Raw genomic sequence first — 22,385 nt, forward strand, 5'->3', positions numbered from 1 at the left:
GACTAGAATGTGCAAGGTATCCAAGGCTCAAATTTCACAGAAATGAGGATTTTTGCCTTGTGCCTCTGAAGGAGATCGCGTTTTCGCTTTTGTTTCTGTAGCAGAACAAAGAACATAACATCTTCTTGGAAACTTACTGCACTTTATTTCCTTCTCATGAATTGATGAATATGGAGTTCCAAATTTCACTTATTGTCTAGTGAAGTTTTCAAAGTGTTTTTTACCCTACAATGTTTATTCCTGCAACATCTTTTTAACTAATCTGTGTTATCTGATATTCTCCTTGAGTTGAACCTTTTGAATTGTACAAATGTCCAAGATAGAATATGTTTTGCTATACTTGGAGAAAATGATGAAATATACAATGACCAAAACCAAAATTCAAATATTCTCATGGTTCTTGTGTATTCTCTCCTCCTGTTTGTGACTGAACACGACTCCTTAGTTCTTCAAACGCCTTCATGCTTTCAGCATCAAATCCTCCAGCAAACTGAAAAGGATAAAAAAAGACGAAAAAGAAGGATTTTCAAAGTCAAGCTAATGAATTCTTCAATCTGTATCTTTACTAAAACAAGTGAACTAAATGCAGGTGTGGTGTATATACCTGATGAACTCTGAAAGCAAAACGAACTCCTTGTAGAATCAAAAATTCTCTGTTTGGTTCCTTCTCGGGTCCATCCATGGCATCAAGCTCTGATGCTACACGTTTCATGTACTTCCTCGCCAATTGTACTGATGAAAGCTTGATCTGCAGAAGAGAAAAAACATAATGGATCATTTCTCTGCACACTTCTGTTTATTTCTTTTGGATGTACCATGAAGTGAAATCGTATTGTATGTTAGTTACAGAGGTTCTTGATATCTTTGAAAATATGTTATGGAAACTTCACATTCTAAGGTTTTCTTGCAGCATGGTTCTTGGTGGAAAAGTTTGCGCCTTTATGTTAAAAAGCCTTGAGAAAGGACACCACAGTGACGTTTCTAGATGAGAACGTACCTTGCCAACAACACCTGAATCTTGCAACCAATCAGTAGGAATACCAAATTCTCTGTATCGTGATGCAGCCATTTCGCGAGTACGCAATAGTGCATAAACACTCTGTTCCACCCTGGCATCCAGAATAAAAAACTGAGTTAGCTATAGATAAAACTAAAATGAAAAAATAAAAAAGAACAACTGCACATGAAAGGATACTACTTCTAATTAAGTTGAAGTTTCAATATGGTCTGGAATAACTTGTTTAAAATCTCAACCATTTTCACATCCTACCGGTGGCGGTGCTAGGATTTTCACTAAGGGGGTCCAAAATACGAAGAAGCCATAGGGGATTCAACATCTACTATATATACATAAAAATAATTTTAAGCATTTATAAATAGTGTAATTTCCGCCGAAGGCGAATCAGATGAACTCCTCGTCCCTACCTGGATTCCCCCCCCCCCCCCCCCCCCCCCCCCCCAACCTAAATTCTCTAGTTTAAGGACAAGAGACATAGATATCATTGGAGACTTACTTTTCAAGCAACCTGTACATCTTTTTCAAAGCCGCATCACATTGAAGATTTGGGTCATCCACAAAGGTGGTTACTTGCTTTTCTAGTTTCATTAGATCTTGATATTCGAAAGCAGCCTCTCTCAACGCATCCGCTTTTCCCTCAGGCCAGTCAAAGTGCTTGAGGACAGCTCGTTCGTCAACCTTGACAAGAATCAGTGAGATACACTGTTAACAGATGCTGCAGGTACATAATGCAGAAAGTGCATGGTCCTTGTCGCTTGATAGAGATAAATTAACCAATATTTTTCATATCCACCATACAAAAGTATGATTAATAAGTCTAATTTAAGGAATAGGGAATTTGAAGGTATAATGTCAAAGAGGCAATACCAAGAAGGAGAGTTCTTCATCTAGCCAGTTCACAAATGCCACTAGATCCTCAATATTGGTAAAAGAAGCAGCACGAACTTCAGTTGCCAATGACTCGACAAATTCACCTTGACTTTCCACATCAGCTTTCACCTGGTTTTGCACAATTATCGTTTGAGTCAGAATGGGGTAATAGGAACATGCATTTCATTCAAAGAAGTAAAAGAGAAGTTCTACATACAGCTAAGAGGAATGTGGATCTGTTCTCTATCTCCCCGATCATGTTGTTTCTTGCATCTGATGTGTTTGAAGTAGCAGTTATCAAAGCTGATGATGTGTCCTTCTTTGACTCGCGTTTCATCAATGATTGGTAGAATTCAACTAATTCAGGAGCACGATGGACCTTGTCACCTCCAGCTCCTCCTTTCATTAAAGATCCAGGAGGAGGTGGTGGTCTAGGAGGTCCTCCGCCAGGTGGAGGTGGCGGTGGTGGAGCACCAGGTGGAGGAGGTGGTGGGGGTGGACCTCCAGGTGCTCCACCTGTAACATTATTACCTGCTGGAGCTGGACCACCTCCTGATCGTTTAGGAGGTGGACGAGGAGTCCTGGTAGGTCTTTTCTCAATATTAACAAGTTTCATTTTGCTCACGGCTTGAGAGTCGGTTTTGCTATCACCGGACTGCTCTGCTGAGTCACCAGAGGCGGAGACCACCGGCAAAACTGGTACTGACCCTGGCAGTGATACCGGCTTCTCTTTCAATTGAGCAAGTTTTGGAGGCAAGGACTTCTCAAACCTTGCTGCTCTTGCCTGCTCAGCTTTAACCTTAATTGTCTTCTCTCGTTCTACTGCCAGCTTATGCCTGTCTTTAAATGCCGGATACTTCTCATCTAGAACTCCTTCCACTGATTTTGACATGAGAGTAAACGATGATGCAACTGAATTCAGTGTCTCAGCAGAAGATTCTTGTGTCCTAATCGGTGGAAGCTTTGGTGTTTCTGGGGAACCATATTCCTCAGCTGTTCCAAAACTAGTGATGGCTACACCATCACCCGCGTTCCTAAGCATTAGAGATTCCAGAGGACCCCTTGGTCTTACACTCATACTCATCCTACCAGGAGATGCTCCTCCAAGAGATCTTGCTGGTGAAGACATAACACTAGAATCGTCTTTACCACCTCTGCTGCCCCATTTCTTCAACTTCTGGATTAAGTTGGGCTTTTTACTGAAACTACTAAATCTGCTAGTGGAACTGTCTATAGAAGCATTATCAAAGTCTTCACTACCGGGAGAAGATGGCTGAGAAAAATTGCTTTCGAGATCTGTATCTCCTTGGCCTCGTTCGGATCCTGCATATTCTAACATCAACTGTTTGGCCTTCTGCTGAGATTTTGGGCTCAGATTTTTACTGAGATCACGAGCGGAGACTTTTCCTTGAGGTGTTTGGTAGTTCCGAAGTTCAAATCTTAAGCATGCGTTGACCCAACGAAGATACACTAGCTCTTCAACTTCACTGAATCTGTTCATTTGAAGTCCTTCTACTTGTTTTAGAAGATCATCATTTGTATGCTTCAAATTAGTTACTTCTTCCCTCACCTGGGCAACCATTTCATTCTGCAGAAGCATGCCAAAAACAATTCAGGAATTGTCAAAAACATCACACAATCTTTCTTATTAGAAGCTGAGAATCTCCAATAATTCAGTGGTGGGAGCGAACCACAATTGTCAAAATTAGGGGCGGAGCTACAAGCCCGTCTACAGGTTCAGCAGAACCTAACTTTGGTTCAAGACATTGTATTTGTGCTTCACAATTTACTTAATATATATAAATAATTTATCCAGAACCAGTAAGCTAATCTTTTCTAGAAATCAGAACCCATAAAGTCAAAATCTTAGCTCCGTCTCTGGTCAAAATAGAAGAAACTAAAGAGCATGAGAAACAGCAAAAGAATTCTGATAATTACAAGAAATCAGAATATGACTATAGTTCCAAAATATTTTTACAAACTTGAGAATAGAAAGCAAATGCATAAAGAAAGAAGAGCTATAAGCTACAAACACACAGCGATTGTCCTAAACTTGATCAGTGACATGAAAATACTGGTATCAGGAATTAAAATTTACCTCCGTCATATTAGACAACTTTGCTATTTTAGATTCAGCAGCATCCAATTTAATAACCAACTCTCTCTTTTCGTGCTGAAGTTCTTTGTTCTTCCTCTTAAGCTCCATAACCTCCACTTCCAACTCCTTCACAAGTTTAAGCTTCTTGTCAACATCGGAATCTCTCTTGAAAGCTTCCTCTTCCTTTTCTTGAAGTCCAGTAACATGTTGTTTTAGCAACAACAACTGAGCTTTCGTTTGATTAGCTTCGAGTTGCATCTGCCTTTGCAGCTCCTTAATCTTGCTTCTAGCAGCTTCTAGATCTTTCCTAGCAGTAGTTCCATGAAAAACCTCCTCTTGAAGCTTTTGTTTCTCAGCCTGTAACGTATTTATCGTGATGTTGAGCATGTCAATCTCAACAGACTTAATCTTGAGCTGCTTTTGTAACTCGAGAATATCCGATTCTTGTTCCTTCAAACCATAATACTCAAGCAACTCCCCTTCAAGCTTCACCTCCCTTTCCTCAAGTTCCTTAACAAGGTTTCGCAATCTTTCAAGTTCGTTCGCGTTGTAGGCCATCTCAGTTTGGTAAATCCTCTCTCTCTCTTCTCTTCCTGTATCATACTTGTCACTTGGTAACGGAAATTCAATCTCCCCGGATAAAAGATCTTCAAATTCAGGGAAAAGATCATCATCAAGATCAATCTGGTTACCCTGTGCTGGATTTATAATTCCATTGATTAATTTAACTTCTTCTTTCTCTTCTTCCTCATCCTACAATTCGCCAAACGAAAAAACAAAAGACAAATTTCCAAACACAATCAGACCTCTTCATAACAACATTTCACTATAACAATCACATTTTCTGCTGAATCGATCTTTCATGTTATGTTATATTATATGTTCTCTATAACACCATTTCACTATAACATCCAAAAAATGTTCGAAACAAACATTGTTAACTCAGTATCAAATTGTTCCTAAAGAAGATATCAACACTATGAAGCAACAAAACAGTACACAAATTTCTCTATACTTACAACCACTTCTTTGAGGCCATCCGTCGAATACAAGAGCTGCTCCTTTTCATCCCCCTCGTCACCTCGATGTTCAAGCAATGGTTCACCATTTTCTATTCACCAAGTTCATAAAACAACAACATAAGCACAAATTAGCCTCAAAAAACAAACTCTAATCACCCATTTGGATGAATTTTTTCATTAAAAATTGAATCTTTACAACAACTGTTCTATCAATATCTAAAACCAAATAGTACTTGTTAGCAACCAAATTGAAAATTACCTAATGATGGCTTTGAGGGTTTTACATTTATCTGCTTAACTGCATAAGCAGCTATAGAAGCAGCAACCAAGAAACCTACCCTAACTATCATGTAAGTATTTTCAATGGAAAAAATTGAAGCTTCAACTCATTTAATAATAAAAAATAATCCCCACCCATTTTTTATGAAACCCCATAGCTCAAGAATCAATCCATGGCCTCATCAAAAATGAAAAAAAATGAGAACCCCACAACTGGAAATTAGTCTAATGGTGCAGTTCTTGAAGGGGAAGCGTTATAATCTTATCAAGAAAGAAAAAAGATTGGATTTTTTTGTGCAGAACTGTCAAAAACAAACACATAGAGCTACAGGGAACCACCAATTTCTTGAGTGGCCAATGTTTGGCCAAAGAAGATTGACATTTTTTTGGATATAGGGCAGGGGTCAAAAATTTGTTGATATGAAGAAGAATATTTAAGAAGAAAGGGACTTGAGTACAGTAAAAATATGAACTTGGGAACAGATGACACCCTAGATTTCTGCATTCTCACTCCAAGTGGTCAAGTAATCTTTTTATCCTTAATTAGACGTTTCAAATTTGAATGTGAATATGAATTCGTTTGTATTAGAGGTTAGAATATAACTGCTCCCTCCGTCCACAATTGTTTGGCAGGTATACTAAAAATAGATGTCCAAGATTAATTGTCAATTTAAACAATCAAGAAATAATTAGTCATTTTTTTCCAATTCTGCCCTTAATGATAGTGCTTTTCAATTGAAAAGTTATGTGGACTTTTGGTATTCTTGGTATAGTAGGATTATATTAGTCAAATTACACCTTGTATTAAATTTTCCTTGAGGGGTGTGCATGACCTTATCCTGACAAACAATTGTGGACGGAGGGAGTATAAAATTGCGTTTGTAAGAGAGTTTATCCTTTAATTAGATGTCTTAGATTTGAATCTGGATATAAGACCGTCTTTGTTAGAGGTTAGAACCTGAACATGAAGTCGCGTTTGTTAGAAAATATTTTACCATCTCGAATATGAATAGAAACTAAATGATGTGTGACTTTCAAATTAATTTGATGTTTAAGTATAGAAGAACATAAAGACTCATTAGTTATCGAGTCTCAGATTTGAACATGGATATGAACTCGTCTTTGTTAGAGGTTAAAATCGAATGGAGTCGCATTTTCTAGACTTTATTCTTAATTTGAACATGGATATGGAGTCGCATTTGCTAGAGAGTTTATTCTTAATCCGAACATGGATATAAAGTCGTATTTATTAGAGGTTAGAACTTGAATATGAAATTGTATTTGTTAGAGAGCATTTTACCGTTGCAAATACAAATAAAAATCAAATGATGTGTGATTTTCAAATTAATTTAATATTTAATTAAATATAGAAGAATATGAAGACTCATTATTTATCGAGTATTAAATTGTGTACCATTAGACAAAACCTTTAAGATTTCTCAATTATAAAAAGTAAAAATAAATGAAATTTATTAGTTAAAATCTTTTAAGATAAAGAATTGGAGTAAAAATTTGTCTTTAATTGCATGAATGGTGTCCAATTATTCTTTGTCATTGTGCAGCTAATAAGTTGTGACTCTTTGTCCATTTATGGTTCTCCAATTATGCAGGTGGAACTTAGATTACAATTTACAACCACAAGAGTCAATTTTTAACTATCTTCTTCTTTCCCTCGGATTCACGTAAAAAAGTTTCACATTAGAGATAAAATATCTTTTTATCAAAAGCAATTTTATATTCGAGACTCACACTGAAACACGTTATTTAAAAATGAATGAATACTTATCACTTTATCGCAACCTTTGATAGCCAAATTTTAACTATCAGAATGCAGGAACTTAGTATATTAGTACCTAATTCATCTAATCCCTAATTAAAATAATTTTTAGAGCTAACTTAATTATATGTAACTAAAGTTTTTTTACTTATTTATCAATGTTCTATATGGCGCGACTGAAATAAAAAAAAAATCGGTCAATGGTGCAAACATACCTCAATTAGGATCGATTATATGAATTTTCATTATTCATATCGCTTTCATTTAAAAGCTGTTTATATCTACTATTATTACTCAAATGTACCAACTAGAACTTTGATTAGGTCAATTATATGTACCTGATTAGTGTATCTTGCTTGATATGTCCAATAATTAGTTTATTGTTGCCAACTAATTAAGATACTAAGATTTCCTTCTATTTTTTAATACTAGAGATTATTCTCAGAATTAAAGATATTAATTTGAATAAATAAAGATCAAGAAAATATTGTGATATTAAAGGTGGGGTCCAAATGTAGCTGTTGGCATAACAATAAAGAAGAAAAGAGCAAAAATTGACATTTAATTTGTGCCTTAGCTTTGTATGGATGGATTTTTATGTATGGACTATATTAGTCTACACATAAAGCATATTAGTGATAACTTTACACAATTTTGACAAAATTTTTTTGGATGAGAAGGGAAATCTGCGGCCACTATTCTTTGAGTATGCATATGGTAAAACTTCCGCTCTTATGTAATAGCTCGCAAACCACATAGGAGAGGTAACCTACACTAGACAAGCCCGGTGCGACGAGCTCGGCAAACCTCTTGCTTTCGCTGGCAAGGAGTTTCAAACTTGAGACTTCTAACATGAAAGTCCCAAGCCCAAACCACTGGCAACCCCGAAGGGTCAATTTTGACAAATATCAACCAAAGCACAAGTTCCTTTTTGGCATAATTTGTGGAGTCTTTTGTCTCTTCTGTTATATTGGATAGGTATGGATTTATGGATAATGTGATAGGATAGATAAGATTTCTTCGTTGATAACAATAATATAATTAGTGTAATCTTATAAACTATAATCTGAGAGGAGTAAGATGTATAGAGATTTACCCTTATCTCAAAGACAAAGATTGTTTCCGATAGATCATCGGCTCAAGAAAAAAGGACCAAGAAGTCCAGAAAAGATAATAATGGAAGTGTGAAAAAAGATCATGCCGGGATGCGCTACATATCAGAATTAGTCGAGACTCAAATACAGATAACAACAGACACCGAATAGAAAACCGAAAAAATAAGTTTGGATGTAAAGCTATTAGGTCCCTGCAATTAGATTGGAACTCAAGAGATTCACTTTCTTAATAAAGCAATTCATTCTTCAAAATACAACAAAAAAGTTACTCTTCAATTGCTTTCTGCTTATGACAGAGATCAACAACTCTTATATAGTTTACAAGATGCTACCAAGAAAATATTTAAGAAGAAAATTGATCATGACAATGGCAAAATGTACATCAAAACAGATGGATTATTTAACTTATAGGATAACTTTTTTCTATTGCTCCTCCNATTGCTTTCTGCTAATGACAGAGATCAACAACTCTTATACAGTTTACAAGATGCTACCAAGAAAATATTTAAGAAGAAAATTGATCATGACAATGACAAAATGTACATCAAAACAGATGGATTATTTAACTTATAGGAAAACTTTTTTCTATTGCTCCTCCCATTTCCACCTTCGTTCAACCTCCTCGAGAACTTTAGCGCGAGCTTGACTTCTTCTTGCTTCATCCTCGACCCATGATCTGTTTCAACAAAACATGCATTGTCAACTACCTAAACATTATCTGGAGTCGAAATTTCTACAGTTTCAGGATGCTCAAGTTCCTTCTACTGATACAAGTGTAAATTGAAACAGAAACTGCAACCATCACCGAACATATCCTGGAGTCAACAATTTCAAGATTCACAAAAGAGTTGAAACCGAGAAATGAATGGAAGTTCTATGTGATGACATGGAAACTAGTGTAAACTACATATGCAGTATGCATCAGTCCTCACCAGAATGTATAATGGCTTGCATCTTAGTTACATTCTTGCCATTATCCTCATCTCAAGATTACTCAGCTACAGAAGTATTAGAAGTATACATACCCAAGATTAGCATATTCATGGTTCAGTCGGACTATAGCACTCCCATCTTAAGTCCACAATCATCCTTAGAACGTTTGATAATCTTTTTTTGGGATTGGCAATTTGACTGAATTCGGTGAAGTGCCCTTCTGTTCTGTAATTAATCTTTGCATCCAAGGGATAAGTTTGTCTAGCAAGGGGAACATTATGATCCCCTATCATGAGATGCATATTATATCATTCTTTCCCATTTTTTGCTTCTTTTTTGCAGTGCTTTTTGCAGTGCCACCCCAACCTTAATGCTCCACCATTTCCCACTCAGGCAACCTCACCAAAAGAAAAAGTATATTTTCGGTTTTTATTGCATAATTTCATGCCAATTACAGACTACGAGTGTTAATGAATTATCAACCTCTCTGGTAATACCATCCTTAATTCAGATATCATGTTTGTTTGATTGTTATCGAGATTAGTCAAACTTCCTAAAGCTATTTAACATTCACTGAACTTCTACATGTTGAAACTCGATAAAGCTATTAAAGGATACAACAAGACAAATTAAACAACAGTTACCATTTCAGAAAAAGACAGAGAAATAAACAAAAGCTACAATTAAGTGATTAACACATATTTGTACCTCAGTTTTCGCAAAGCTTCAATCTTAGCTTCCAACATAGATTTTTTGTCAAGCAAAGCTTCATGCTTAACCTGCAATTCATGAATCGTACCACTTAAATCACACTGCTCATCCACATGCTTAAACTTCTCACGTGCAAGCTTATTGGACATCTCATCGACCTCTTCCTTGAGACTAGAAAGTAGCTGCTTCTGACAGTCTAGAGCTGCCTTCTGCCTCAGAAGCTCAGCTCGAGCATTCTCTTGTACAATTCTTTCCTGTTCTAAATCTCTAATAGACGCCAAATAAGCACTATCTACCTCTAAACCACGACTTTTTTCTACTTCCATTTTACTCTCCCAAATCCTTTGTATTTCTCCTCTATCAAGTAGGTCAGACTTTATTTCTTCCATTGTCATTAGTCTCGATAAATTTTCTGCTTCAAGTTTTGCCAGCTCACTTTGTATATATTCTTCCATTCTCCCACTTGTCAGCGAAACAGCTGCCTGAGCCTTCGTGGATGGTTTATCAGGCTGGAATCGTTTCGCCTGTCCTGTAAATGATACATAGGCGATCAACAAACTTCTCAATCTAAAGCTTCGGTGTACTTAACTGTCTTGCATGCACTAAATTCCTCCTATATCTTTTAATCCCAAATGATTTGAGTGAATTAAGTAATTTACTAAGATGTTTGTACATGTCAAAGAATGCATGGGTGCCATGCAAGTATTTTTTGCATAGAAGTGGTGACATTTTTGCCACGGGGATCTCATAAATCTAATTCTTTGTGCATTAACGCAAAACAGAGAAAGAAAGAGACCAAAAACTCTCCGAAGAATGCTCTGTTCACCAGCCCGTAAATCCACAAAAAGTTCCACCAAAGCTTCAGAATTGATGTCCCTTACATCCAGAAAGCCTATGTTCTTCCTTGATATCTGAACTGTACACAGAGTCAGATATTCAGGCAGATAAAGGGCATCAAAATCTCATTAAAGTTGGAACAAGCGCTGGAGCGCGGTTTTTCCCCTACCTCTTTGTCTATCCCTGGCATGACTTCATACTCTATTTTGGCTTTCCAACTAATTAGATCTTGGCGAGACAAAAATCTGAAACAACAAAACAGACATTAACTTAAGTAGAAGCATAGACGAAGGTAACAAAGGGATAAATGAAATGAAGTGGCAAAAACAACAAAAGGGATAGGAAAGGAGGGAGAGATAAACATCATAGTACCTATCGGGGAAGAAACAGACGCCCTGATCTTCTGAAACATTTGGAGTGGAAGCTAACTCCTTATCTGACAGCTTGCTAGGAATAATACCAGCCTCAGCTAGGGCTGGATAACATTTTTTAAGCAAGAACTGAAAATATTAGCTCCTTCGACAATGACATATATTATGTTTGGGTAACAACATGTCAAGCTTACATTGAATGGTCGCAAAATCAGGGTCTTCAACACTCACATCATCAAAGGCGGCAATTGTAGAACCAGAAAGCACAACTGATGGAACTATCCGATGCTTTCTACTCCTAGAAGTCAAAAAAGAAAATGGTTAGAAAAACTAGTCAGTGGTACTAACATTTTCGTATTCTTCCAACAAAAGAACTGACCAAGCAAATGTTGTTGACCAAAAGTACCTTTCCAGTTGTGTATTTTCTTTAACTAACCATCTTGCATATTCCCTCCTTGAACATAGTTCATCTGCTTTAACATCATCTTCAATCATCTGTATACTTTAGATTATAATGGTGAAACTATGCTTGGAACCAAATCTAAACGATCGAGTGAAGTCAGAGTGGCACAGATAGTGCTACAAGCGTAACGTCACAGTACTTGACGATAAAACTATAATATGGTAGTCTAATTTCCAATTATACCTCACAGCATAATGCCAAAGCCATGCTTAGAACCAAACCTAAATAATTGAGTGAAGGTTGAAAAAGGAGCAAATAACATTATCAAGTAAAATCACAATAAACAATAAAGACTACAAAATGTAACAGGCTAGGTTTCACAACTAAAAAACACATTATCCGTAGTCATATACTAAAAAGGAGAGATAAGGAAGGAACCACAGTCTAGTTTGAATGTGCAACCTACTAGCTTAATTACATTTCGTTTTTCTAACAGAAGTATCTAGCCAACGTCACTTCTCTGGGCTGCCTTCCCAAGGATGTTACTGTACTTCCCAAAGCCTCCCATCTCACAGTCATCACTAAGAAACATGATATACTCATGATTCCACATGCACAGCAAAAGGTTCTCTCTGAAGCTGGCCATTAAAGTTTTGACCAAAAATAACTTTAAAACATCAGAGCCATCCAATAACTAAGCTACACCACATATCTTGGAAAATATGCTGCTTTTGGTTTGATGTACTAATGCAATACAAAGTTCTATAGCTATCCTGCTGTTCAAACTAAGTCAAGCACTACAACTAAGTCCATAATATAACATATCTCTGAATAGGAAAGTGTGCAAGTACAGCAGGAAATCTTATTTCTCTCAAATGGAATAAAGGTCAGGCAACTATACCTTGAGTTTCTTCAACATAAAAAGAGCTTCTTCTTGAGTAGAATCTACAGCAAAGGGAATTGTAATACGTCCAAGTACTCCTCTAGTTACTCCTTTAGTTGAAACATGGCTTGTCTCTTCAAAATGACAATGAACCGGAAGTTTTGGCCAGTGAGGAATAAAACTAAAATCAGAGCTAATGAACAGAACTGCTATCATTCTAAAGTAATTCAAAGAAAGAGAAAATGGTACAAACTATTACTGCAAGTACATTTTTTAAAAAAAAATACTACTATTAGCACCAAATCAAGCTCAAAAGAAAATGAGATAACATGGGTGAATACTGACAAGCATTGAATGAGGATTCAATTGTCTTCACATATCATTACTATTTCAACTTTCAGATGAGAATAAAATGAAAAATGAAATTTGTAAACTTTAACTTGCATGTTAGAACTAGCCATACAAGTTTCTTTTACTGAAATGAAGAAAAGAACAGAAGAAATCTGAATATTGTTGGTGTACACTTCCCAGGAGAATCAGGTGTATTACTGACTTGTCTATCTGTTCTCAATTGTTTCAGGGGTTCTTTTATTTATCAGCTTCCTGGAAAATGCACCAAGCCTAACAAAGTAGGAGCATATGGAAAAAATAAAAAGAGAAGAATGGAATCAGAGAACAAGCTTCTGAACAGGAAATTACAAGTTTGACCGCAAAAATGAAAAGGCTAAACAGCTGCTTCTTTTTTTATGGATGATGGTGATGTTGCACCTCGACTATTTCATCAAGTGCCAGCACAGAAGCCAGGTAATTCTGCAAACCAATGCTAGAGCAGATGGGACTCTAGTGATTTTTCCTTCCCTGAGATTTGAACCTGAGTCCTCGTGATTTTCCACCCATTTAATTGACAACTAGCCCACACCCTTGGGTGCTAAACAACTTAAATTAGCACATTGGTAAATAATCATACATCAAGGATGGAAAGGGAGCAGGCAAACCATATTTTCCAAGGAAGAAGGAGACTCTAAAGAGGTACCATAACATAATAAACAAATTACTCAGATAGGTAAGTTACATGATTCAGATATTTTATGCAAATATTAGCATTTCTCATGAGACTACACCAAAGGAAGAAAGAAACAAGAGAATTCCCTTTACAAGCATTTTATCTAGACTATTGTATGCACAACTTATTTAAACAATCAAACAACATAACAAAGTTTAGTTAAGCTCGAAAACCTTACCCAAGACAAGATTTTTATCATCGAAATCAGAACCTCCCTCCATTTCAGAAATCTGAGCACTTTCCATGGACAAATCAACCGTTTCACCATCGTCTCCCTTATTAGCAGCCTCATTAGATACTAAACTATCACGTGACTCATGGAATGGCCCAGTAAATTGAATTTTGAATCCTATAAGAAGCACCAAGTACACCAAAAATTAAATTACACTTCTACAAAGCACAGTAGTAGCACTATAAACTACCCAACTAACAAAAGCAATCCCAAAAATCTCACCTTTCTGGTATAGTGAAAAGTAGGAAGCAACACCAAGTCCAGCAGCAAGAGACACTGACATACCAATAACCAAAAATTTCGACAAACCTGCAAAAAAATCCATCTTTTAATTCCCTCAATTCTCAAAAAATCTCAAGATTAATTTTTTATTCACCCGACCACCACCAACAACAACAATGTATCCAGTGAAATCCCACAAAGCGGAGTCTGGGGACAATAGAGTTACACAAACCTTACCCCTACCTCATGGAGATAGAGAGACCATTTCCAAAAGACTCTCAACTCAAGGGAAGCAAAACATGGCAACTAATAGGAAAGCAGTGCAAAGCAAGGAACAGTAACAATCAACAACAAACAGATGCTAACAGATAACAAAAGCAATAAACTACATCCTCAAAAAGTCAATCAATCAGCTTAAAACTTAATCTCAAATTAGTTGAGGTGGACAGTAAAAATACCCTTTTTCTTCTTCTTTTCAACTGGAGGTTCAACAAAGTCCCAACCATTATACTCATCAAAAACATTTGGATCAGAAATACCCCAAGAAACTTCTGCAACTTTTTCTGAAACTGAAGCAGAAAGGGGAAACTTAGGAATTCTAGTCCTTAGGAGAAATGGGTATGAGGTAAAAACCAAATCTTGACTGTAAATGAAAGGGGATTTAGGTGAAAAGGTAAGAGAAGATGGGATTACAGAAGAACACATTTCTTGTTTTTTTTTTGTTAGGGTTTTAGGGTTGTAATTGTAATGTATTGGAGGGTTTAAGATTCAAAGGGGTAATGGAAAAAGGGAAATTTTGGAGTTGAAGTTCATCTTCATCCTTTGAGCATCAATGGAAAACCTAACTTTTGATGCTCTTATTATCAAATGGACTCTCAAAAGAGTGCATCCATTAAATTGGGTATTTCTTTTTGTTGGTACAACTCTAAAAATGGTTTTTATGCAAATTTAAATTAGTGATTTTTTTTTGATAGTTTTGGTGTTCGGGTTAGTTTACACGATTTAGTTAATTTTATGAAGATGAAAAAATTGTTTGTATTTACATTAAATCATATAAATTTATTGTTGTTAATTAACTATAGTTTAGAACCTAGATGATAAATTGTTATCTTATTCTTATGTGTAAGAGGTTACTAGTTTAAGTTGTGAAAATATTTTTTTACATTATAGGGAATTATATTGTGAACAATAAATCTTTGTGGTTTGATTCTTCCTCGAATCATGGACATAGAGGAAGTTTGATGCACTTAGCTATCCTTTTTGGTTCATTAATAAAAGGGAAAATTACATTTCAAGTCATGTGTAGCGTGAATATAAAATGTCGGGATAAGTTTTTACCTTTCGAATATTATTGTCTTTCATGAACACATGTAATGTTCTGACGGATAATTCTATCCATCAAAAACTTACATAGATGAAAGAAATCAACCACAAAGTACTTCAGATAAAATTTGAACTCAAAATTTCATGATTGGATTAGTGTATTTTGATATTAGATGATTAAATGGAAAAAAAAAATGTAAAAGTTGTTGACATCGTTTAATTGTCTATTCAATGCAAATTAATTGTCCAATAATTTAAATGGTGTATACTAGTGTATATTGTAGGTCACAACACAACCTCTCCATTGTGAAACTATCACATGGTGAAATGTAAAAGATGCCACTCACAAGAATGATAATCAAGGTTCTTGAGTTGCAGGTATCTCGTGGAATTAGTTGAGGTGCGTGAAAGCTGATCCCGACACGCAAATTGACTCACACGTCATGTCACAGTTATCAAGAAGTGTACCAAGAACACTGAAGAAGAACAAGCAAGACTGGCATACCAAATTGCAACAAAGATTTTGAAAAAAAAGGAACTTGTTGGACCTTCTTCATTTTATAAACACCACCGATAAATAACGTATTTACATGAGAATTATCGCGGTATATTCATGTATGAAGAACTTAAGAATGTAGCTTATTACTAGAGTAAACACTCTTCGAATGTGGTGTTTGATGCTTTGGTAACACAGCAGCAAATATCACCATGCCACTGAGGAGAGCTAAACTGAGTCCCATACCATTTACGATCATGGACTCTGTGCAACGTTTCTGTACAGCTCCGTTAGTTTGCAAGAAGGTTAACTTCTCGAGAAGTCCTGTTTCTGCTGTTGCCACTGCCAAGCCATATGTGTAAAGACCGAGGAATACATGCCATGGGAGAATACGTATTCTTGTCATTCGGACTTCTCCTCTGTGCCAAAAGCTTAAGAAGCCCATCAGCCACTGCAGTAACATGAAACACCATTACAAGCAATTAAACTTCTTTTTCCGGTTATAAATCAATCTAAATAAACAAGTTGAGATGCAAACAGAAACATTGTGCTAGACTCTTACACTAGTTGTTGAGCATATCCAAAGTTTCTATGAAATTGCTAGACAGTGGGAACGAGTTGGAGTGTTAAGTTGTCAGTTAAGACCAAATTTAGGTGTCTTTATGTGCATACTTAAAGTTGGAGCATTTACTTGCCTGCTGAGGCTAGTTTAGTGTCTGTTTTCGACTATTCTGTGTAGTACTTTAGTGCAAAGCCGCTCAACTTCTACTTTACTTCATGGTGGACATTTTTACTTGAGAATCTCCTTAAGCAAAAAATGTAGTTTGTCGGAGTTGGATTTTGGCTAGGTGAAGGTGCAACGTCAAAAGAAGAAAGATGACAGTATTAACCCCTTCCCACTCTCACAATGCAGGTATATATAATCTACAATATTTTTTCCCCTGCACATAGTGTAATGTGTATGATTCCACGATACATGTATGGGAACCATTTCTTTTGAAAGCGGATTAATGTACCTCATGAGTTCACTCCGTGATCCATTATTGCACTCTTTTTCAACTCTAGAGCAGAAGAAAGTTGTGCATCCCAGTAAGGTATGTGCTAAATTTGTTATTGTCTTGGCTAGTCAAAAAGGTTCTCAGTACCCTTAACCTGAAGCATGTCCTCATGACCTATGTTGCTCGACCTCCAAAAATACTACCACCCTCAGTCGGATCCTTCAAAATTGCATTACTTTTGGAGGATCTGACCCACCTGGCAACATTCTCGAAGGATACGAGCATCATAGCTCATGAATGCTCTAACCTGAAGCATGTGTAGTCCATTGAAATCTCAAGCCTCGACCAAATATATTTACTGGTACTACCAAGTTATAGAAGAGACACATATAAACATATCCCAAAAGCAAAAAACTGCTAGGCAAGAAAAATATCTACTGAAAAAACTATACTCTTGCACTCCAATTTTTCAAGACCCCATTTGTAGGACCATTTCTACATCCCCTTAAATATCACCCTGCTCAAATTAACACGTAGTACATCTATCAAATCTCTAGGCCACATTGAAGCTTCTCTATGCAGAAATCACAATTATTGCACTAATAAGTGAATTTATCCTAATTTCATAGATGCGACATGCCACCAAACTACTATCTCCCTCCGTTCAATATGTTAGTCTTACTTTCCTTTTTAGTCCGTTTAAAAAATAACATGTCTTTCCTTTTATTCCAACTTTCCACATTTTAGCACTTCTACATATCTTCAATTTAAGACCAGAAGATTCAAAAGTATTATTTACTTTCGTAAATTTCATGTCAAGTTAAAACCAGACGAACAATTGAAACGGAGGGATTACTATAATAGGAAGTGAAACCAGACTACATGATAAGATACTCTATACTTCAAAAGGAATAAACAGTACTAATGGATAATAAATTTACACTTTATGCAGAATCATATTCAATGTCATGCTTGAAACTTTTCAATGTCATTTTTTTCTTTAATTTAAAGAAAATTCTGACCAAAAAGAGATGAGGGAACAAAATGTGCAGAAGAAATACCTGAGCTCCAAATAGGGAAACACAAATGATACCCATCCAAGAATGCAAACTATAGAAATTAGCCACAATCCCATCTCTGCTATGAAATTTTGTCCATATCCCAAAAATCCCACAAGCCAAAGCCAGTCCTTGCAGACACAAATGCACTGATTTCTTCAAATTTCTTGAACCTGGCAACCATCTATGTACTAAAATGGCTACAATACCCAAAAAAACAAAAAAAGATTAGATTTTTAACAAGATATAGAAAGAAAGAAAAAACCCCACTTACCAAAATCCAAAATCACTTCCAACATAAGAAAAAAGAATAGATTTTTAACAAGATATACCAAGAAACAAAACTCCCACTTACAATAATCACTTCCAAGATAAGCAAAAAGACAGGATTTTTAACAAGATAAAGCAAGAAACAAAAACCCCACTTACCAAAATCACTTCCAAGTTAAGCAAAAGACTGGATTTTTAACAAGATATAGCAAGAAAGAAAAACCCCACTTCCCAAAATCAGTGCTCACTTCCAAGATAAGCAAAAAGACTGGATTTTTAACAAGATATAGCAAGAAAGAAAACCCCACTTCCCAAAACCAGTGATCACTTCCAAGAAAACAAAAAAGAATGGATTTTTAACAAAATTAAGAAGAAAAATGAAAGAACCCCACTAACCAAAAATACTTCCAAGAAAAGAAAAAAGAATGGATTTTTAACAAAATCAAGAAAAAAAAACACTTTCCAAAATCACTTCAAGAAATATAGAAGTTGAGCTCACCTTCTCCACTTATAAGAATGAACCCAATCACCATCAATAATGGATGAAGCACCTACAAAACCAAAAAACAAAAGAATTTAACTCAAAACCCCCAATTTTCTTTAGCTGAAATGAAGTACATTGAAGGGTAAAGAATGCAACTTTACAGCATAAATAAGGTCTTCTTCCTGAGGAGAAGAAGAATGAGGGTAAAAGCTAGTTTTAAAGTAAAGAGCCCAAGTAAGAACAAGAAAAGCAACAATGGAAGCTGAAAGTCTTGCAAAGACAAGTAGTGAAAATGGTGAAAATGAGTGTGCAGCAGCCATGGCAAGTGAGTATAGTAGCTTAGTGGTAGTGTTCCAAGTATTATTTGAACTGTGGCACCGACACCTACAATTGATATTAAGTTGATCAATATTTATTTTCTAGTTTGGGATGACTCATATGGTATGTTCTAGTTTGGGATGACTCATATGGTTTGGAGGGTGTTTATTCACGCGGATGATTCAGGATCGATTCCTCCTCAATGTCTTTTGAGTCGAGTCTGTTGTATAGGACTTGTCTAGTACGATTTACATGTGTATGCTATTACACAGTGGGGGTTTACCCAGTGCTCACTCGAACGGCAGATGCTCTGTTATAGCGATTGCGGGTTATCCTGAGGTTCGAAAAAAAAATTATTTTCTATCGATAATATATATATAGGTTAACTCAACATCAAGTTATGTCTTAATATAAAAAAAAGTGATAATTGATGTAAGAAACTCGCTAAAAATATTACTTGTTTAAATAAGTGTTGAGTGTCCCACATCAGCTAGGAATGAAAGATTTGAATAATAATTTCCTCGTAAGTTAACTTTTGAATATGAATCAAGTGATCTATTTCGTTATATGATATCAAAGTCAAGCTCGTTACATAGTCTCTCTACAAACTTGAACAATCCTCCATTAAAAAAAGGGTTAAAGATAAGACTGAATTAAGGCCACACCGTTTCCTTTTTACTTTTTTCACGAGTATTATTATAAAGTATGTGGTCACCTTCTTTTTTAAAATGAGATATATACTTTTGATGATAGTTTCTTTGTATGTTGTTAAAAGACATTTTTTTTATGAAAGTCATTCTATACTAAATACATAGAATAAAGTAAAGAGGGTCCAAATTTAATCATATTATATGAATTTTCAGTTATTTTAATTTTATCATGAGTTAGAAATAGTTAATAAGATAGGCCATTTCATTGTGACTTTTAATTTATTTGTTTTAATAGCATTCAAAGTTTACTACAGCTCTCTTCTTCTTTATAATGGGAGGTTTCAAACATCTTCTCCGTCGAAAATTGTAATGCAACATGATGTTATTTGAGTAATTATTGATTGGTTGATTAAGTCAGTTCATGGCCTCTGATGATCAGTATGACCTACCTTATGAACAAACTATCCCGAATATATAGTGATGAGATAATCCTCTTTAAAGCCTATATTGCATTGATTAAGACATAGTAACTATCTTCCATGTTAGATTTATAAAGTTGTCCATTCATTTATTGAAGGTCAAAGTTTAGTCGATCTTAAGCTATCACCAAATTAAAAAGAAGGTGATACTACTTTGATTTCGATTCGAGTCCAAAGAAATACTATATTTCTTAAATATATCATTTATGTCGAAAAGATACGAAGTTGAACTAATTTGGATACATTTTTTTAAAGGGAAGAAATACAAATAGGCGAAAAAACTACAATTAAACATCGAACAGTATTTTGCGGAGTAATTTAATTTGCATTAATGAAGGTATTAACTTCTTGCAAATTAATGTCACTTCTTATTTACGTTTTTGTTCCAAGAAACCAAATTGAGTTTTTATAACAATTTGTTGAATTCAAAAAATACCTTAGGGGTCCACTTTCTTCTTAACAAAATAGTTGTTTTCCTAATTACTTTCTCCGTCCATTTTTATTTGGTGACTTAGCACACCCAGGGGCGGATTTACGTTGAAACCCCCTTCGTCGAAAAATTACACTATATATATAAAGATTAAATTATTAATTTACGTGTATATATATACTATTGAACCCCCTGAACATATACCAAAGGCGTAGCTCATTGGCGTTGGGGGTTCAGGAATTTGCTCTGTTGCACGCGAGGTCGCATGTTCGAATCCGGGCAAAGGCATTTTTTTATCAGCTTATATTTTAGACGTTTTAATTTTTTTAAAAAAATAATAATGCAATCAGAAAACGATGTTTAGTTCCAAAAAATTAAAACGCTGATTGGGAATTAGGATTTATTAGTTTAACCCCTAATTACAAAGTCAAATATTAAAAAACTCTTTTCTTCTTGATTCGATTCATTTAATTCGATCCGTTTATTTGTGGATATTATTTACGTGATTAATTTTTTTTGAACCCCCTTGATGAAAATCCTCCCTCCGCCATTGAGCACACCTATTAAAAAAATAATTATTTCATCTGTTCAACAATAATTATTTACTCCCTCTGTCCCTAATTACTTGTTCATTTTTTAATTGGTACACCTATTAAGAAATCAATGATTGACATAGTGAATTTACCATTTTACATATATTAATTATGAAGTGGATAAATTAAAAACTTAAGATTTTCAAGAAATTCTACCTTTTTCAAAGTAAGTAATTGAGAGTATAATAGATAGATAAAATTGTTCTTTCTTGATTTGTCAAAATGGACAAGTAAGTAGTGACAACTAAAAATGAAAAGTGGACAAGTAATTAGGGACATAGGAAGTACTATACTAAAAATAGTTATCCAACAATACTTGCCCAATTTAGAAAATTAAGAGCTATTAAATATTATGTATCATCTAACATATTTTTCAAAACATTAAATTTAATAAAGTTAAAGGTTAATATAGTAACATTACCCCTATTATTTATTGTTTGTTAAGAGATATGTCAAGTCAATAGTGCACAACTATTGTTGAATAGAAAAAGTATTGATATAAGTATTTTACTACACTATCCTTATTAATTGATGTTTAGTATTAGGTCTTGGAAGATAAATTGGAGAATAAGTATTACTATATAAGAAGAGGGAATAAGTATTCACCACAAGTCAACATGTGTTTCAATAAGAAGAGGGAATAATTAATATATTTATAAAAAGAAATGACCTATAAAATAAAATGGAGAGAGTATTGATTTTTCAAAATGGAAAAGGACAAAACACATATAAAATTAAAAGACATAAAAAAAAGTTGGTTTAACTCTCAAACATAAAAAGTAACATATGTTATTAAAAACTTTAATAAAAAGTACTATAATTTACAATAAATAATAACTTAAAATATCTACAAGACAACAAAAACAAGACTAATTTGTGTACTGCTTGTGTCACATAAATTAGGATTGGGATGATTTTAAAATTTTAATTTTGGTTATACGTTATAAAATAGCCGAAAAATTGAATGATATAATTTTTTAAAAAATAACCAAATGAATCGTCATATCGATAGCCCTAATGTTACTTCTACTCTGTTTATTTTTACTTCAATTTAGAAATATATGCTTCATTTCTACCCTCAATCTTATCGCTACATTTAGTTGCTATTTAAAATTGAAATTAAAAAGACAAATGACAAATAAGTTTCTATGTTAGCTCACTTATGAGCAAAATATATTATAACAATCTTTACTAATTTTATAACAATACATAAACTATACTCCCTCCGTCCCATTTTAGATGGGCACTTTCAACTTTACACGGTGATTAAGAAATCATTAATACATTGGAAGACTTCACCATTTTGCCCTTTGTTTATATCAATGCACATTGAAATGAGTTACAAAAAATACACATACAATATAGGAATGGTCATATTAATTGTAGGGGTAAAATGGAAAAGAATTAATTAATTCTATCCTAATTTAATAAGTGCTCAAATAATATGAAAAA

The 22,385-nt window shown here is 34.8% G+C and overlaps 3 protein-coding genes across 3 annotated transcripts; all 3 read right to left on the reverse strand.

The window, feature by feature from the left end:
• Positions 1–283: 283 nt before the first annotated feature.
• Positions 284–5,674, reverse strand: LOC125869121 (protein CHUP1, chloroplastic). The gene is made up of 9 exons (XM_049549678.1): positions 5,268–5,674; positions 5,006–5,097; positions 3,987–4,739; positions 2,106–3,476; positions 1,886–2,017; positions 1,515–1,696; positions 998–1,109; positions 605–748; positions 284–490 (listed from the first exon to the last, which is right to left on the reverse strand). The coding sequence occupies exons 1-9, from the start codon at positions 5,356–5,358 to the stop codon at positions 392–394; spliced, it is 2,976 nt and encodes a 991-aa protein (XP_049405635.1). The 5' UTR covers positions 5,359–5,674; the 3' UTR covers positions 284–391.
• A 2,937-nt stretch (positions 5,675–8,611) lies between these two features.
• LOC125869123 (uncharacterized) lies at positions 8,612–14,733 on the reverse strand. The gene is made up of 11 exons (XM_049549681.1): positions 14,293–14,733; positions 13,835–13,921; positions 13,559–13,729; positions 12,336–12,451; positions 11,438–11,526; positions 11,226–11,329; positions 11,033–11,135; positions 10,830–10,905; positions 10,620–10,734; positions 9,821–10,352; positions 8,612–8,855 (listed from the first exon to the last, which is right to left on the reverse strand). Exons 1-11 carry the CDS (start codon positions 14,537–14,539, stop codon positions 8,765–8,767), a joined length of 1,731 nt encoding a protein of 576 aa, XP_049405638.1. The 5' UTR covers positions 14,540–14,733; the 3' UTR covers positions 8,612–8,764.
• A 950-nt stretch (positions 14,734–15,683) lies between these two features.
• LOC125867490 (probable transmembrane ascorbate ferrireductase 4) lies at positions 15,684–18,845 on the reverse strand. Its single transcript, XM_049548009.1, has 4 exons — positions 18,625–18,845; positions 18,479–18,530; positions 17,713–17,909; positions 15,684–16,104 (listed from the first exon to the last, which is right to left on the reverse strand). Exons 1-4 carry the CDS (start codon positions 18,781–18,783, stop codon positions 15,784–15,786), a joined length of 729 nt encoding a protein of 242 aa, XP_049403966.1. The 5' UTR covers positions 18,784–18,845; the 3' UTR covers positions 15,684–15,783.
• Positions 18,846–22,385: the final 3,540 nt, after the last annotated feature.

This window comes from Solanum stenotomum, chromosome 6 (genome assembly GCF_019186545.1).
Source record: "Solanum stenotomum isolate F172 chromosome 6, ASM1918654v1, whole genome shotgun sequence".
In the NCBI taxonomy this organism is placed as follows: domain Eukaryota; kingdom Viridiplantae; phylum Streptophyta; class Magnoliopsida; order Solanales; family Solanaceae; genus Solanum; species Solanum stenotomum.